The sequence below is a fragment of the Pristiophorus japonicus genome, chromosome 13, assembly GCF_044704955.1.
Source record: "Pristiophorus japonicus isolate sPriJap1 chromosome 13, sPriJap1.hap1, whole genome shotgun sequence".
NCBI classification, from domain to species: Eukaryota; Metazoa; Chordata; class Chondrichthyes; family Pristiophoridae; genus Pristiophorus; species Pristiophorus japonicus.
The window spans coordinates 143,160,387-143,179,765 of NC_091989.1; the positions used below are offsets into that span (position 1 = coordinate 143,160,387).

Here is a 19,379-nt window from a genome sequence, read left to right on the forward strand (position 1 = left end):
GTGATGCTTGGAGATTGAAAGACATACACTGGACACATTACATATAGATATACCAAAACATAATTGCATTTGTAAATGGACATTAACATGGGGCTGCGGGTACAGAAGGCAAAGGCGAGTTAAAAGTCTACTCAATTATAATTTGCTGTACCATTTGGACTGCAAATTTGTAATGCTTACAAAAATGTAGTATCTATCCTAATAGTGAAAGTTTGTTTTCTTACATGCCATGAAAATTTGCATTCTAAATAGTAAAAAAAGCTAAATGTCCTCTGCAATTGTTTCAGTACGTCAAAGTAGCTCAGAATATCCCATTAAAAATCTACAAATAGATCATCTTGCATACTTTGAACTTGCCAAAGCTAAGTAAGCTTCTTTTTAAAAAAAGACATGTTAAGAGTGAATTCAGATTGAAAGCTCCATCTTATTAAGGCATCAAAATAATATCCTGATGTCACTGATAGTATATATATCTGGGCATATGGGAATAGTTTACAGACTGTAATTATAATACTTGTATAAAGTGATTCAATTATCTCTGTGCCTTGTGCAATAAATTCTTACTGAAACTTAAGTGAGCACTTCTGTGGTAATACAAACAGCGGCAATGCCAGCTTCTCTATTTGTATTACAATAACCCAACAGAAGGCAGTTGCTGCTTAAATCATTTTGGAGAAGCCATTTCTTTCTCTTCTCTCTCTCTCTTTCTCCCCCCCCCCCCACCACCGCCCCGGACCCCAAGGTAGGCCCCCAGTTTAGTTTAGAACTAGCATAGCAGCTGTTGGTCTTTCAATGGGGTTTTGTTCTGTTAACATATAGGTGGCGGTAACAGTGCTAACTTGGCTATGAGCACAGGCCTTACCTGGGAGCAGACTATCTTGCCAACCAAGAAGGCTGGAGGGTTGCGGAGGAAATGAGAAAGGGTAAGCTTTAAAGAGATACTGAAACAAACTTCTCTTTTGTTCAGTCTAATCAGTTTATGCTAAAGTTCCACCTCCAGAGCCAATGCTATGATGAGAGAAAGTGGAGGCACAAAGCATACATCACCTTGAGGCAGCTTTGCTTCCTGCCTCTGAAAAAGGTGCTGGTGGCAGCAAACATAAATGGCTGCTAAATGGCAGGGCTGCCCTTTTGGTGTCCAAGCCCTCCAGTCAATGCCAGCAATTTCATTTTCACATCGACTTCCCCTGATATGCTGCAGGCAAAAAAAAGTGTAAATTGACAAATATTCACTTTTGAGCAACAGTCCAAGTGAACGTCTTGTGCACAGTTTGTCCAGTGTTGCTGCTAGTGCTATGAATCTAATCCATAGTTTAAATAGGGTGAAGTGGTACACTGATACCTCGCCCCATTTTGAGAGGGAGGGAGGGATAAGACAGAGGAGGGATTGAATGTCAAATTGCCTTTTCAGGTTTGAATTCCATGATTGTGTACCAATTTGCTTGTTGATTGAAAAATGTGAAATTGTACATTGGATTTACAAAAAAAATAATTGTAGCAGTGTAGGAATTAAAGGAAACAAATGCGAAGTATCTGTATATAATATTGAAAGATATAGAATGTACATATTTGTGCACATGAATGTTTTTATACAATGAGTAATTTAATTTGCATTCTGTCTGACAAAAAAAAACACAGGAAGGCAATGTACAGAAGCTGTTGGGAGGCAGGATAGGCAGTTTTTTAAATTTTGTGCTCGAGCTGTGAACAAGTGATTGCCCATACTTACTTGCATTAAGACTCAACCGCAGTGTGGGACTGGGGTTACATATATGGGTGACAAGTACCCTCCCCTGAAGGACACTAGTGAAACAACTGGGTTGTTAAAATAATGGTGCTAGCTAAAAGAGAGCAATAAAAATGGTAGTGACTTTAGGACCATTCGGTATATGGCATTAAGATGACATGGTATAATTTTTTTTGAGGGCAGATTACCATGATGGGCATTTTTTGGAGCTAAAGAAAAGGAATAAAACAAAAACAGGATCATAAAGCACAACTCTGCTTTTCCTGTCTGCCCCCTCAGGTGGACATAAAAGATCCCATGGCACTATTCAAAGAAAAGCAAGGTAGCTCTCCCGGTGTCCTGGCCAACAATTATCCCTCAACCAAAACCTAAAACCGATGATCTGGTTATTTATTTCATTGCTGTTTTTGGGACTGTGCTGTGCACAAATTGCTGCCGTGTTTCCTACATTACAACAGTGACTACACTTAAAGTAGTAAATTGGTTGTAAAGCACTTTCGGCCATCCCAAGATCAGGAATGACATGATATAAATGCAAGTCTTTCTTTCACTCTCCCCATCCTCCTGAATGGAAGGGCCATTTTCATTAAAATATAGGAGGGAGTCAATTTCAAGTTTAGGTCATATCTTCAATACAATATGGTGTCAACTAGCTATCTTTTGATTTTTATACACATCAGAAAACACAGATGGCACAATAATTACCAGAAGAAGCAGATTTAAAAGTTAACTTTGTTTCTGAAATTGCTACATTTATTATTTTGAAGAGAAAATGAAAGAGTAGATTCATAAATTTAAAAGAAACACATGCAAACAATGATTAGACATGAGCTAGCATTTCATTTTTCAGAATTTGTTTAATGATCTTGAGGTTATTTTACCCTCTAGTTTCCCATTCTCTATACCTCCTCTGTCTTCTCAGCGGAGCAGGCAGGAGACCTGCTACCAAGCTGCCACCAAAGTTTCCTTCAGCATGTAAATAAAGGGCGGCAATATTCCTTCTACCTCTGTAGAGACAGCTGGCCTTTGTTCGATGCCACCTCATAGCAGCGAAACAGAATGAGAATTTAGTCCAGATATTTTTTTTGGGGTGGGGGAAAAGAGAGACACATCAAACGTGCATCCCAGATTCCACCGCGCTGGCATTCCGACACGCCACACCATTAACTATGGGTGACCAAACACAATGATTAGATAAGTATACAGTCTAATATTAATTCAATCATTTTTTGAATTAAGTAGTTTGAATTAAGCAATTTAAATAAAATGAGATGAACATAATTCAAATTAAGTCATTTCAAATTTAGAGGAATAAGTTGTATTTAATGCACCGACATACATACAAAGTTCTTAAGTTATGAAAAATCAAACTTCGAGGGGAAAAAAATATGTAGGGGCAGCCATCTTGCAATTAACTAGAGCAACCATTTTGAAATTAACTATTGCAAACACATTTTCTTTTTCCCAAGACTGTCCTGAAGATGCTGACATGCTCGAGTACAGCAGCACAAATGCCAGCAGCTGTTCGGTACCTCACCCCAGCATAATTAATGTGAAAGATGGAAGGCTTAGAGAGTGAGTGTTGGCAGACTATTTTTCTTCTCCCTTTCCTAGCACAGAAACAACCAAGACAAATTGTTGCAATCTTACTGTGGCACCAGTTTAAGTCAGCTAATCAGCAACAATCACAAATGAAGCAGAGAAGTTGAATTTCAGCACCACCTCCCAAACCCACAACCTCCACCACCTAGAAGGGCAAGTGCAGCATGCATGGGAACACCATCACCTGCACATTCCCTTCCAAGTCACACAACATCCTGACATAGACATGTATCGCTGTTCTTCCATCGTCGCTGGGTCAAAATCCTGGAACTCCCTACCTAACAGCATTGTGGGAGCACCTTCACCGCACAGACTACAGCAATTTAAAGGACAGCACGCCATCACCTTCAAGGGCTGGACAATAAATGTGGTCCTTGCCAATGACACCCACAGCCAGAAAATAAATAATAAATTCCTGCACCACCTTTTAAAAATGACTAGTAAATCTCCCATGTCAATGCAGTGAGTCAAGACCAAGTGCTGTCTTCAGGTCAAGCGGGGTTAGAGGGCCGAGAGATCATTTAATCAGGGAGGATAGTATGCGACCCGGAGTGGGGGCCAGAATTGGAAAAGAAAATCATTTCCGTTTGGAGGAGGGAGTACAACAGAAGTACCTCCATGTTGGAGGGAGTTGGAAAAATATGCCTTGATGCTGGGGGGGCAGGGCAAAGAGAGAGAGAGAGGAGACAGAATAGTGGCAAAGTTTTCTCAGTGGAGTTGAGTGGACTTGGAAGTACAGTGCAGGGTATATAGCAGTTGGCTATCACTCAGAGCATTACCTCACCGCACCACACCAATGGAATAATATGACCCAACTAAAGACTTTAATATGTGATGTATTTTCCAGTCAGGGCAATTACCAATTTAAAAAAAACATTAATATTCAACTGGAAAAACTATAGAAAATTGACCAATATATTTCAAGAGAAAGCTACTGACTTTTTTTATTCAGTTTGTCAGAAGTAAAACAAAGAAAACCCCAGTTTTGTGCTCCACTGCAACTTGTGATAACAGAGTCATTAATGAAATTATATCCAACATGTACAGCAGTACCAAGTAAAGAAAACAGACCTCTTCAATTGTTCTGAGAATTCTGGTGTTTACCGTGATTAAGTGATAGTTGTGCTAACTGAAAATCAAATTTCAGCATCCAGAGTCCTCATTAGTAATCCACTGAACTACTTGGCTTTAATTAGTAATTCCATACAATGCGATGAATAACAGTGCAGCTTATACAATGTTGATGGTGGGGGACTTGGCAATGGTCTGATCATTGAAGCACTGGATGTAAAGTGCCGATAACTGGGCTTTCTCGGGTTTGAGATAGTCATGACCTGGCACTTTTGTGTCACAAATGAAGTACTGTTTGAAGTGTAGTCACTATTGTAATTAAGCATCTGAAGATGGTTAAGTCAAACACGCTTTTCTGAAGAACTCCTGCAGTGATGTCCTTTGGGCTTTGATGACTGGCCTCTGACAAGCACAACATATCAAACTCTTGTGTCAGGCATGACTCCATCCACTGAATGTTTTTTCCTTTGATGCCCACTGAGTTCAATTTTGTTGGGGATCCTTGGTCCCACAGTTGCGACTTGATAAGAGCAGCTACTTTCACCTCTCTTCTGACATTTATCTCTGGCGTCCATATTTGGGTCAAGGTTACGATGAGATGTAGAGCTAAGAGCTTTTGGCGGAACCCAAAGTGAGCATTGGTGAGCAGGTTACCTGGTGAGTAGGTGTTGCTTGATGGCATATTGACAATCCTTGTATCATGTTTGCTGAGCATTGGGAGGAGGCTGACAGGGTTGTAAATTAGATTGATCAGTTTTTTTTGTGTGAATTGGACATAGCTGGGTAATCTTTCAAATGTCAGGTATATGCCAGTGTCATATTTGTACTAAAACTGCTTGGCTTTGGGGAGGGGGAGAGCTAGCTCTGGTCCACAGGTCTTTAGCATTATACCCAAGATGTTATTAAGGACCATAACCATTGCTATGTTGAATGCATGCAGCCATTTCTTCATGTCAGAGTGAACCAAATTCGCTGAAGATGGTGGAGACGTTGGGAAGAGGCCAAGGAGGATCATCCAATTGCCATTTTTGGCTAAAAACACTTCAGCCTAGTTTCCACCATGTTTGTGGATGTTTAAGGAGCCTTCTTTTCCTGTTAGTTGCCTGATTGTTCATCACTCAACTGGGGGTGGTAGTGCTATAGAGCTTTTTTTTCCTCATTTGTTTGTTGGTCTGCTTAGCTCCGACTGTAATCTGCAGCTTTCTGGTATTTAGCATGCAGGTACTTGAGTAGTAGCTTTATTAAGTTTACATCTCGTTCAAAGCAATACCAGATGCTGCACTTGGAACACCCTTCTACACGGGATATGGTAGCATAGTGGTTATATTACTGGACTAGTAATCCAGGAGGCCTGGATTAATATATCTGGAGATGAGAGTTCAAATCCCACCACAGCAGCTGGAGGAATTTAAATTCAGTTAATTAAATAAATCTGGAATTAAAAAGCTAGTATCAGTAATGATGATCATGAAACTACCAGATTGTCGGAAAAACCCAACTGTTTCACTAATGTCCTTTAGGGAAGGAAATCTGCCATCCTTGTCTGGTCTTGCCTATGTGACTCCAGACCCACAGCAATGTGATTGACTCTTAACTGCCCTCTGAAATGGCCTAAGCAAGCCACTTAGTTGTGCCAAACAGCTATGACAAAGTCAGCACTGTGGGGGTACCTTCACCACACGGCCTGTAGCGGTTCAAGAAGGTGGCTCATCACCACCTTCGAGGGCAATTCGGGGTGGGCAATAAATACCGGCCTTGCCAGCGCCGCCCATATCCCGTGATACAAATACATTTTTTAAAACTCTACATTGAACTAGGGTTGGTCTCCTAGCTTGTTGGTGATCAAGGAGTGATTGATGCGCTACATCATGAAATTACAAATTTTGGTGGTATACAATTCTGCTGCTGATGGCCCACAGTATCTCGTGGATAGCTTTATCTGTCCCATTTAGGGCCACACTACAAATGGAGGATGTTCTCACATTGGATGAAGGATGTCCTCACACTGGAGATGTAACTTTGTCTTTACAAAGACTGTGCAGTGGTCACTTCTATCAATGCTATTCTAGACAGAAGTATCTATAACAAATAGGTTGGTGAGGATGGAGTCAAGCCGCTTATGCCCTTATGTTGGCTGCTTCAACACCTGCCACTGGCCCTCTCTGGCATCTGTGTCCTTCAGGACTGGTTAGCTTGATCATTGTGGTATTATCAAACTACTCTTGGTGGTGGACATTGATGCCACCCACGTAGAGCACATTCTGTGCCTTTGCTGCCCTCCGAGCTTTCTCCAAATTTGGGTGGGGGGTGGGGGTGGGAGTGGTGGTAGGTGGTAATTAGCAGGAAGTTTCTTTGAACTTGCTTGATATAAAACCATGAGACTTCATGAAGTCCACAGTCAATGTTGAAGACTCCTAGGACCACTCCCATCCAACTATATATTACCGTGTTGCCACCTATCCTGCTGGTGTGACAGGCCAAGGATGATGATGTTAGATAACAGATGTAACTGATAGATAATTTCTATTATCTATCAGTACAACTATACCAGGCTGTTGCTTGACTAGTCTGTGGGACAGTTCTCCCCAAGCTGTGAGTGAGAAGAACTTTGCAGGGTTGTCTGGGACGAGATTGCCATAGTCTTATCCTGATACGATGCTGCTTGTGTTTGCGTTACTGAATTTTGTAGCACTTATTTACAACTGCATGGCTTGCTAGGCCACTTCAGGAGGGCATTAAGAGTCAACCACCAGGTCTAAAATACTGGTCGTGAGTTAGAAACTGAGAATGAAGCACAAAATGGAGCTAATGTGATAAATAGTAGCGTACACGATGAAAGATCATAAAAGATTTTAGGGTGTTATATTACAGATAACAGTCTAAGACTAGAATCTGTGCTGCCAACAGTGTAGTGGATGGAATTCACTCTGCTCAGTGAAGAAACAGATCTGTGCATGCATATTTGCACACATTAGCAGTAATCAGTTCTTCAGTCATTAATTTTTAAATGTTAAATTGTGGATGGATAATACTAAAATAACTCCAAAATAAAGTGTCTAGAAGCTTTGCACGGAGCTGAAGTTACATCAAGCTAGGGTTTGCAATCCTGATACCTACAGCAATCCAGGGATTTCAAAATCAATCTTGCATATCCTCCCATGTTGGGATCATAGAAATTTACAGGATGGAAGGAGGCCATTTCGGCCAATCGTGTCCACGCTGGCCGACAAAGAGCTATCCAGCCTAATCCCACTTTCCAGCTCTTGGTCCGTAGCCTTGTAGGTTACGGCACTTCAAGTGCACATCCAAGTAGTTTTTAAATGTGGTGAGGGTTTCTGCCTCTACCACCCTTTCAAGCAGTGAGTTCCAGATCCCCACCATCCTCTGGGTGAAAATATTTCCCCTCAAATCCTGTCTAAACCTCCTACCAATTACTTTAAATCTTTGCCCCCTGATTGTTAACCCCTCTACTAAGGGAAATAGGTCCTCCCTATCCACTCTATCTAGGCCCTTCCTAATTTTATACACCTCAATAAGGTCTCCCCTCAATCTCCTCTATTCCAAAGAAAACAAACCCAGCCTATCCAATCTTTCCTCGTAGCTAAAATTCTCCAGTCCAGGCAACATCCTCGTAAATCTCCTCTGTACCCTCTCTAGTGCAATCACATGTTTCCTGTCATGTGGTGACCAGAACTCCACACAGTACTCTAGCTGTGGCCTAACTAGTGTTTAAACAGTTCAAGCATAACCTCACTGCTCTTGCCTTTATTAGCCGAGGCATAGAATGCAAGTATTCCATATGCCTTCTTAATTGGCCTGCTACCTTCAGGGATCTGTGGGCATGCACGCCCAGGTCCCTTTGTTCCTCTACACTTCTTAGTGTCCTACTGTTTAATCTGTATTCCCTTGCCTTGTTAGCCCTCCCCAAATGCATTACCTCAAGATTGCAATTTTACTTTTATCCAGATCTCTGCCGCTCGGTTTCTTCCATTTACCAGCAGCGTATTTTATTATCAAACAGGTCTCTCCAATATTGAGCCAGTACAATCCAACAACTATTTAAGGCAGTCGCACTAATAACCTGTCTGGCTTGCCTCTAAAGTCAGTGATGCATATAGTGCTGTCCTGGTTCCTGTACTCACTCACCAGTAGGTATCTGCCTTTCAAATTTTTGCTCCTCCTATCCTCTCCCTCAATCAGCAGTATTTCTCTCACGACTACCGCTCTCTGGTTCTGACTCCCCTTTCTCTCCCTTACCCAAGTTGTTTTTCTTTCTTATTAAATTGTGTCTCTCTCCCCCGTTATTTTCCTCTGACTCATCTTCATTAATCACTAGGACGAGCAAGGCAGCATTATTCCTAGCGATTGGGTGTTATCTCCCAATTCCAAAATCCTGAGATTTTAGCTTGTGAATCCTGGGACATGAGTATCATTAAAATGGCTTTGGTTCTTACATACATGATCACAAACCCTATCCTCTACCAAATTTTAAGTTTTGCATCAACTCGACAAACAATCCAAAGTGGTGTCACACCTATTGCATTCTGTGCACTGATGTGAAAGTGATAGCGTAACAGCACTGTAAATTATTTATAAAACTGTGCTCCATTATTGTATAAGAGAAAGGACTTCCGAAATTCATAAACTAGAGACTTGTTCTCACAGATGAGATAAGAAGCTGTATAATGTTGCTGAGTAACTCACCAGTAGTTTATGCTTTCTGGCTGTCCACTGCATAATACAAAACCATGAAGTTGACAAATGTGTAGAGCTTGAATTTGTGCTGCACCAGCTGCAAAAAAACAATTAATTATTAAATGCCAAAAGAGTGCTTTATATAAATGTATACCCAAAAAAGCGAACAGCAATAACGTACAACAAAATATGATGGCAAAAACATTTAAATTTCAAAACTAAAACTCAGCAGCAACGCTGTATTTAAAAAACAAATTGACCAAATCAGTTAATAATGTAACCCATCTCTGTGATGACGTATTTACAATTACTCATGACTATTTAGGTTCAGCCAGCATCAACAATTCCTATATATCCAGCTACAACCCCATAATACAATTAAATAGTTTGCATTCTTTTTTTGTAAAGTCTAAATGCAGATCATAACATTTCTGTAAACTTATAAAAATGTAAGCAGGAAATATTTTCCAAGGAAAACTAGGAACAAATACAGTAATGTCAATGTGGACTGTTTCTCAGTCAAGTACAAATGGAGGAGTACCATTGCTATTACCGATCATATAGGAATGGCTAGTCAGCACAATACCACTTTTTCCTTCTGGCTCTGTGGAACATGCAAACAGGAAAACTTGACAACGTTTTGCATAGCATTGACATTCTGAATTAAAATATCGGCACATCAAGCCAAGATATATTTATTTAATATCAAAAACCACAAAACAGAACTGACAAGGCATTGGGAATCAAAAAGTGACAGTAATAAATCGTGTCATGCAGTTTGATGTTTCAGTCATCATCATCATCATCAGAGGCAGTCCCTCGAAATCGAGGAAGACTTGCTTCCACTCTAAAAGTAAGTTCTCAGGTGACTGTACAGTCCAATATGGGAATTACAGTCTCTCTCAGGTGGGACAGGCATTGCTTGAAGGAAAGGGTGGGTGGGGAGTCTGGTTTGCCACACGCTCCTTCCGCTGTCTGCGTTTGGTTTCTGCATGCTCTCGGTGACGAGACTTGAGGTGCTCAGCGCCCTCCCGGTTGCTCTTCCTCCACTTAGGGCGGTCTTGGGCCAGGGACTCCCAGGTGCTGGTGGGGATGTTGCATTTTATCAAGGAGGCTTTGAGGGTCTCCTTGAAACATTTCCTCTGCCCACCTGGGGCTCACTTGCCGTGTAGGAGTTCCGAGTAGAGCATTTGCTTTGGGAGTCTCGTGTCAGGCATGCAGACGATGTGGCCTGCCCAACGGAGCTGGTCGAGTGTGGTCAGTGCTTTGATGCTGGGGATGTTGGCCTGATCGAGAACACAGACGTTGGTGCGTCTATCCTCCCAGTGGATTTACAAGATCTTGCGGAGGCAGCGCTGGTGATACTTCTCCTGTGCTTTGAGGTGTCTACTGTATATGGTCCACGTCTCTGAGCCATATCGGAGGGTGGGTATCACTACTGCCCTGTAGACCATAAGCTTGGTGTCAGATTTGAGGTCGTGGTCTTCAAACACTCTCTTCCCTCAGGTGACCGAAGGCTGCGCTGGCGCACTGGAGGCAATGTTGGACCCTGCCACTGATGTCTGCTCTTGCTGATAGTAGCCTCCCGAGGTATGTAAAATGGTCCACGTTGTCCAAGGCCACATTGTGGATTTTGATGACTTGGGGCGGGGGGCCAGTGCTTTGAGTCAGGGTCAGGTTAGAGGAGGACCTTTTACTTACGGATGTTTAGTGTAAGGCCTATGCTTTCGTACGGCCTGGGTGAAGATGTTGATGATGGCTTCAAGTTCGGCCTCTGAATGCGCGCAGACGCAAGCGTCGTCTGCGTACTGTAGTTCAATGACCGAGGATAGGACGACCTTGGATTTAGTCTGGAGGCGACGAAGGTTGAACAGGTTCTCATTGGTTCTATAGTTTAGTTCCACTCCAGCGGGGAGCTTGATGAGAGCGAGATGGAGCATTGCAGCGAGGAAGATCGAGAAGAGGATTGGGTCTGTGGTGGATCAGTTGGTCAGGATCATGGCTTGCATGTCATCGTGGAGCAGGTGGAGGATGATGACAAACTTTTGGGGGCAGCCGAAATGGAGAAGGACGCTCCATAGTCCCTCACGGTTGACCGTGTCAAAAGTCTCTGAGGTCAAAGGCAGCCATGTACAAGGGTTGGTGCTGTTCCCTGCATTTCTCTTGTAGTTGTCACGTGGTGAAGATCATGGCCGTTGCACCCCTTAGTGGACGGAATCCACATTGTGACTCTGGGAGGAGCACTTCAGGCTCAGAGAGAAGACGGTTGAGGAGGATTCTAGCGACGCCTTTCCCAGTGGCCGACAGCAGGGAGATTCCTCTGTAGTTGCCGCAGTCGGACTTGTCCCCTTTTTTGAAGATGGTCACGATTATGGCATCTCGGAGATCTCCAGGCATGCTCTCCTCCTTCCAGATAGAGGTGGTCATGTATTCCTGCCAGTGGTGCTTCTCCACCATACTTTAGTGCCTCGGCGGGGATTCCATCTGCTCCTGATGCCTTGTTTCTTGAGCTGATGGGTGGCCTTTTCTATCTTGTGCAGGGCTGGGGTTTTGCTGAAATGGTAGTGGGTAGCATGCTGCGGGATGGAGTCGAGGACAATCATGTCAAAGGCAGAGTCTTGATTAAGGAGATCATCGAAGTGCTCCTTCCAGCAAGTCACAACTGCCTCGGTGTCCTTACTGAGTGTCTCCCCATTCTTGGCCAGCAGTGGGGTGGGGCCTTGGGTGCTTGGGTCGTAGGTGGACTTAAGTGCGGTGAAGAATCCGTGCACGTCATGCATGTTGGCCAGCTGCTGGATCTCCTGTGCTTTCTCCACCCACTATCTATTCTTTAGGTCGCAGGTTTTTTGTTGGGCATCAGCCTTCAGCCATCTGTAGAGCTGCTTTGCTGCTCCCGAATTGGGTTGCTGCTTTAAGTTCAGAAATACACTGCGCTTGCGGTTTATTAGCTCCTAGATCTCTTGGTCATTCTCGTCAAACTAGTCTTGGTTGAGTGACCAAGCGTCTCTTTGCAGGCGCTAGTTATGGAGGCCTTGAGGCAGACCAGGCGCTGTGGGCACTCTGCGTTTCGGTGTCAGAGAGTCACCAGGTTGGCAGTGAGGAGCTGGCTGTATAGGGCTCTGAGTGAGTGCCCTGGTGTTGATTTCGGCTGCCTGAGGAAAAGAGTGTTCGAGGATCAGGCCCTCAAATCTGCCACTAAGCTCATGGTCTATAGGGCTATAGTAATACCCGCCCTCCTGTATGGCTCAGAGACATGACCATATACAGTAGACACCTCAAATCGCTGGAGAAATACCACAAACAATGTCTCCGCAAAATCCTGCAAATCCCCTAGGAGGACAGACGCACCAACGTTAGCGTCCTCGATCAGGCCAACATCCCCAGCATTGAAGCACTGACCACATTCTATCAGCTCTGCTAGGCAGGCCACGTTGTTTGCATGCCTAACACAAGACTCTAAAAGCAAGCACTCTACTCTGAACTCCTTCACGGCAAACAAGCCATAGGTTGGCAGAGGAAACGTTTCAAGGAAACGTTTCAAGGACACCCTCAAAGCCTCCTTGATAAAGTGCAACATCCCCACTGACACCTGGGAGTCCCTGGCCAAAGACCGCCCTAAGTGGAGGAAGTGCAACTGGGAGGGCACTGAGCACCTCGAGGCTCATCGCTGAGAGCATGCAGAAACCAAGCGCAGGCAGCGGAAAAAGTTGCGGCAAACCAATCCCACCCACCCTTTCAATGACTATCTGTCCCACGGTTCTCGTATTGGACTGTTCAGTCACCTATTTTTAGAGTAGAAGCAAGTCCTCCTCGATTCCGAGGGATTGCCTATGATGATGATAAGAACGTAAGAAATAGGAGCTGGAGTAGGCCATATGGCCCCTCGAGCTTGCTCCGCCATTTAATATGATCATGGACTCAGGTCCACTTCCCTGCCCGCTCCCCATAACCCCTTATTTCATGCATGTTTTTACTGCAAAGTTAAAAAAAAATTAACGAAATATTCAATCAGTAAGTATAATTTGATAGAGAGCTTATTTAACTCGTCAGAAATGATTATAAAGGACATAGTATGACTTTTACTTCGATTACAGAATAGACTGCTCAATAATAGTACTGGCCCTTATCGTTTAAGAAACTCTATTTCTGTCTTAAATTTATTCAGTGTCCCAGCTTCCACGCTCTCTGAGGCAGCAAATTCCACAGATTCACAACCCTCAGAAGAATTTTCTCCTCAGCTCAGTTTTAAATGGGGGATCCCTTATTCTAAGATTATGCCCTCTAGTCCTAGTCTCCCCTATCAGTGGAAACATCCTCTCTGCATCCACCTTGTCAAGCCTCCTCATAATCTTATATGTTTCGATAAGATCTCATTCTTCTGAATTCCAACCTTTCCTCATAAATCAACCCCCTCATCTCCGGAATCAACCTAGTGAACCTTCTCTGAACTGCCTCCAAAGCAAGTATATCCTTTCGTAAATATGGAAACCAAAACTGCACGCAGTATTCGAGGTGTGGCCTCACCAATACCCTGTATAACTGTATCAAGACTTCCCTGCTTTTATATTCCATCCCTTTTGCAATAAAGGCCAAGATTCCATTGGCCTTCCTGAGCACTTGCTCTACCTGCATACTATCCTTTTGTGTTTCATGCACAAGTACCTCTAGGTTATGCTGTACTGCAGCACTTTGCAATCTTTCTCCATTTAAATAATAACTTGCTCTTTGATTTTTTTCTGCCAAAGTGCATGACCTCACACTGTCCAACATTATACTCTATCTGCCAAGTTTTTGCCCACTCACTTAGCCTATCTATGTCCTTTTGCAGATTTTACAGACATTGCTTTTCCTCCCATCTTTGTATCGTCAGCAAACTTGGCTAAATTACACTCGGTCCCTTCTTCCAAGTCGTTAATATAGATTGTAAATAGTTGGGGTCCCAGCACTGATCACTGCGGCACCCCACTAGTTATTGATTGCCAACCTGAGAATGACCCATTTATCCCGACTCTCTGTTTTCTGTTAGTTAGCCAATCCTCATCCATGCTAATATATTACCCCCCAACCTCGTGAACTTTTATCTTGTGCAGTAACCTTTTATGTGGCACCTTGTCAAATGCCTTCTGGAAGTCCAAATACACCACATCCACTGGTTCCCCTTTATCCACTCTGTTCGTTACATCCTCAAAGAATTCCAGCAAATTTGTCAAACATGACTTCCCCAACATGATGTTGCGGTTGTCCATGAAGGTCCTGACGTTCCAGATTCCGAACTTAATTTTGAAGGGTGGAAGATGCCGGTGCGCGAGTTCTTTTAACATGGTGTGGCCGCCATGGCTCAGTTGGTAACACCATCGCCTCGGAGTCATCCAATCTTAGAAATTTACAGCACGGAAGGAAGCTATTTCGGCCCATTGTGTCCACGCTGGTTGACAAAGAGCTATCGAGCCAAATCCCACTTTTCAGCTCTTGGTCCATAGCCCTGTAGGTTACAGCACATCAAGTGCACATCCAAATACTTTTTAAATGTGGTGAGGATTTCTGCCTCTACCCCCCTTTCAGGCAGTGAGTTCCAGACCCCCTTTGGGTGAAGAAATTTCCCCTCAAATCCCCTCGAAACCTCCTACCAATTATTTTCAATCTGTGCACCCTGGTTGTTGACCCCTCTGCTTTGGGAAATAAATCCTTCCCATCCACTCCATCTAGGCCCCTCATAATTAAGGTTGTGGATTCAAGTCCCATACCAGGGACTTGAGCACAAAAATCCAGGCTGACACTCCAGTACTGAGGGAGTGTGGTACTGTCTGAGGCGCCGTCTTTCAGATGAGACGGTAAACCTGTCTGCCCCCTCAGACGGATGTAAAAGATCCTATGGCACTATTTCGAACAAGAGCAGGGGAGCAATCCCCATTGTCCTAGCCAGTATTTATCCCTCAATCAAGCCCACTGCAGGAACTTGTAGCACAAAAAATCTAAGCTGCAGTGCTGAAGGAGCGCTGAACTGTCGGAGATGCTGTCAAACCGAGGCCCCGTCTACTCTCAAGTGGACGTAAAAGATCCCATGGCACTATTTCGAAGAAGAGCTAGGGAGTTATCCTCGGTGTCCTGGCCAATATTTATCCCTCAAATCAACATAATAAAATAGAGATTATATGGTCATTATCACATTGCTGTTTGTGGGAGCTTGCTTGTGTGCAAATTGGCTGCCACGTTTCCTACATTACAACAGTGACTACACTCCAAAAGTACCTTCATTTGCTGTAAAGCTCTTGGAGACGTCCAGTGGTCATGAAAGGCGCTATATAAATCCAAGTCTTTCTTCTAAAAACAGATTATCTGGTCATTATCACATTGCTGTTTGTGGGAGCTTGTGTGCAATTTGGCATTTCCGACATAACAACGGTGACTACACTTCAAAAAAAGTACTCTTGTATTAGTGTTTAATTCACTGCCACTACTCTTCTCGGAATGCCCAACTTAAAGAAGTTCTGCTCTTCCCTCAAAAGGGATTTCCCTTCGTCTCTTTTACCTTGTTCATCTTCATTGCTTTCGGTATCCCTTCTCATGTTTGATCAAGTATCTGCCAAAACTTGCTTTCACAGACAGATCTTTTACTTCAGCAACTACCTTTGTCTCGGACTTAATCCACATGGATTCCAACTGAAATTCCACACTTCATGTTTTAGATTCACCCAGGATTAGATTATCTTTGAGATATTCAGTGTTCCTCGAACCACTGTTCTCGCCGTATCCTGGGATCCACTCAATGCTATACGTTGCCACATGCACGCTCTCGACCTCTCTCTTCAGCAGTACCAACTCACTAAGCGGTCCTGGTCCACAGTTCCATTTCATACTTCGCCTCATCCGGCGCTTTAACAAATAACTTTTTTCCTTCCTTTCAGGTGTCAAGGATCGTAAGCTTCAACAACTCTTGGATGCCAACGCCCCTCCGGAACCTTCTTCCCCATTACTTCCCTCTGATCCCATCCCTTCCAACCTCACCCTCTGCCGTGTTTTTACTATCCCTTTGGACTTTTCCCTCTCTGACCCCAAACGATCAGTCCTCAGCAAAGGCCTGAGCTTCATTTGCTTACACCACCACCAGCACGATGTTGAGCTCTTTTTCCACTGCGTTCGGCACCATGCCCACTTCTTTGGCCGGGAATCTCCCCCCCGCCCCCCACGGCTGACCCTTTCTCCCATTTTCAGAATTCTCGCTCTACCTGGACCCCTCCCTCTGGTCTGTTACCTTCTCTCGACCTTTTCATTGCAAATTGCCAATGGGACATTGGCTGTCTCAATTTCCATGCTCCCTTCACTCATTCTAACCTACCTCCCTCTGAACTTGCAGCACTCCACTCTCTCAGATCCAACCCCAACATTGTCATTAAACCTTCTGACAAGTGTGGCGGTTATTGTTTGGCAAACCAACCTCCACTTTGCAGAGGCTGATCGCCAACTTTCTGACACCTCCTCCTACCTCCCCCTGGACCCATGACCCCACTGCCGAACATCAAGCCATCATTTCCCAGACCATTACTGACCTCATCTCCTCTGGAGATCTTCCCTCCACAGCCATTAACCTCAGTTCCCCAACCTCGCACAGCCCACTTTTACCTCCTTCCCAAGATCCACAAACAGGACAGTCCTGGTAGACCCATTGTTTCAACCTGTTCTTGCCCCACAGAACTTCCTTCCCATCTTGACTTTTTTTTCTCCCCTTGTCTAGTCTCTTCCCATCTACATCCATGACTCTTCCGACGTCCTCCACCACTTTAACAGTTTCCAGTTTCCTGGCCCCAACCGTCTCCTTTTCACCACGGACATCCAATCCCTCTGTACTTTCATTTCCCACCAGGATGGCCTGAGGACACTCCGCTTCTTCCTTGAGCAGTCCCCATCCACCCTCCTCTGCATGGCAGAACTTGTTCTCACATTGAACTTTTCCTTTAACTCCACTCACTTCCTTCAAATTAAAGGTGTTGCTATGGGAACCCGCATGGGTCCTAGCTATGTCTGCCTTGTCGTGGGATACGTCGAACATTCTTTGTTTCAGTCTGACTCGGATCCCCTCCCAGTTACCTGGACTACACTTCCTCCAATCCTGTATCCTGTAAGAACTCCATTCTATTCTCCCAGTTTCTCAGTCTCATCTGCTCTGACAATGCCACCTTCCACACTCGTGCCTCTGCTAAGTCTTCCTTTTTCCTCAACCGAGGATTCCTCTCCACAGTGGTTAACATAGCACTCGACTGTGTCCGTTCTATTTCCCACACATCAGCTCCAGCCCCTTCCCCTCTCTCCCAGAACCACGATAGGGTTCCCCTTGTCCTCACCTTTCACCCCACCAGCCTCCATGTTCAACGGATCATCCTCCGCCATGATCCCACCACCAATTTCAGCATTCTGTAGGGACTGCTCAGTCTGCAACACCCTGGCCCACTCTGCAATCACCCCCAGCAACCCCTCCCCACAGCACCTTCCCGTGCAAGTGCAGAAGATGCAACACCTGCCCTTTTACCTCCTCCCTTCCCACTGTCCAGGGCCTCAAACGCTCCTTTCAGGTGAAAGTGATTTACTTGTACTTTTTTCAATTTAGTATACTGTATTCGCAGCTCACGATGTGGTCTTCTATACATTGGGAAGACCAAACACAAATTGGGTGACTGCTTTGCAGAACACCTTTGTTCAGTCCGTAAACGTGACCCTGAGCTTCCGATCGCCTGGCACTTTAATTCTCCACTCCACCCCCACTCTTGTGGATATCTGAACGGAATATATGCAATTAAGGACAGTAAGGTAAACGGGATATATGAAAATGTATAAGCCATGGAAGAATAGCTGGGAGAATGTCAGATTGCAAATAGTGCAACATCAGCATAGCTAACAGTCTTTCTCAAGGTTTCAAGTCACTAATCCTGCCAATAATATATAATTGTAACATGAAATACATCTGCAGAATTGCAAGGTCAGTTAATAGTCACACCATTAGATTGAAACATTTAGAGGCAATGCTTGAGCTTTCAAGAAGAACATCTCATTTAGATTGACTAATGAGTGGCTGAGTTAGACTGTCAATCCATTTGTATTTTGTTATCTGATTTCAAAACTGTATAACTGTTAACGCTTTACGATGTAACTTCACCTATCCGTAGAGAGTGTGTACGCTCTATCCAGAGAGTATATCTTCTGTCTGATAGGTCTTACTGGCCGGTAATAAAGACTGCTTTGTTCAAAGCACAAGAGGTATTCGACTTAGTAATTTTACTGAACCAGATTGAAGTAAAAGAATCCGGGAATTTACATTTGGTGTCAGAAGTGGGATCTCAACGGACGACTGCCGAAAACTTGCGAATTAAGAGCCAGACTAGCCTTGGACGAGATGAGGGGAAAATGGCCACTGGAGTGAGTATGATTTCAATACTGCTCCAGTTTCCCCCGGTTTCAAAAGTCTGAGGAAAGTTTAGCCACTCGCTGGTTCTCAGGTAGTGTCTGAACGAGATCCAGGACAATCTGGTGAATACCTTTCAAACTTAGAATAGGGATAGAGATAGGGAAATTGCGCGATGATGCAAACCAAGCGGCGACTTGGAAAGATAGGTTATAGTTAGAGCTAGATAGGGATAGATGATCAATCATGGATCCAAAAAAAAAATTAATAGGAAAGAAAAGAGACTCTTGTGAATGTCTGTTTAAATGAGAAATGCTTCTGTGATTTTTACTGTAGAAAAAAGCCGGGGAGTTGTGGTTTGTTTTATCTCAAACAGAATGAAAGTTTGTTTTAACCCTTCGTAGTGTTGTCCTGTATGTGGGAAGTTTAAGAGTGTGAACCTTATTGAATTACGTATATTCGGATGATAAGTTACGGAGCAAGGAAATGCCCAAAGGATAGGTTTGTTGAAAAAAAAAAGAAAAAATTACATGGTCCCGGTGGTTAAAAAAAAAAGAGAAAAACTTGTTGAAAGAAAACATTCAGAGAAGGCACAGCAAAACAACCGAGATGGATTCAAAAGGATTTTTAAAAAAATTATATTAAATAACACGACCTTGAGGCTGGAACAATTGAGATAACGAAAAGCAGTCCACAGCCTACGTGCCAGACTTCTCTCTAGTTATGGAAAAAAAATAACGTACTAAATAGGTGCTGAAAGAAAAAAATGTTCTGAGATTTTAAATTATGAAAAAAATAAATCACTCCTGTCCAGTTGGCAGAAAAACTCCACTAAATTAGGGCTTTCATTGACTGATTGAATTTAAACTG

At 43.7% G+C, this 19,379-nt stretch overlaps 1 protein-coding gene across 1 annotated transcript in view; it reads right to left on the reverse strand.

Moving 5' to 3' along the window:
- Positions 1-19,379, reverse strand: part of LOC139278866 (uncharacterized protein F13E9.13, mitochondrial) — a 94,983-nt gene that overhangs the window by 63,107 nt on the left and 12,497 nt on the right. The window contains exon 2 of the mRNA XM_070898076.1: positions 9,125-9,212. Coding sequence (XP_070754177.1) covers positions 9,125-9,212 — 88 coding nt within the window. The remainder of the gene's footprint in view (positions 1-9,124; positions 9,213-19,379) is intronic.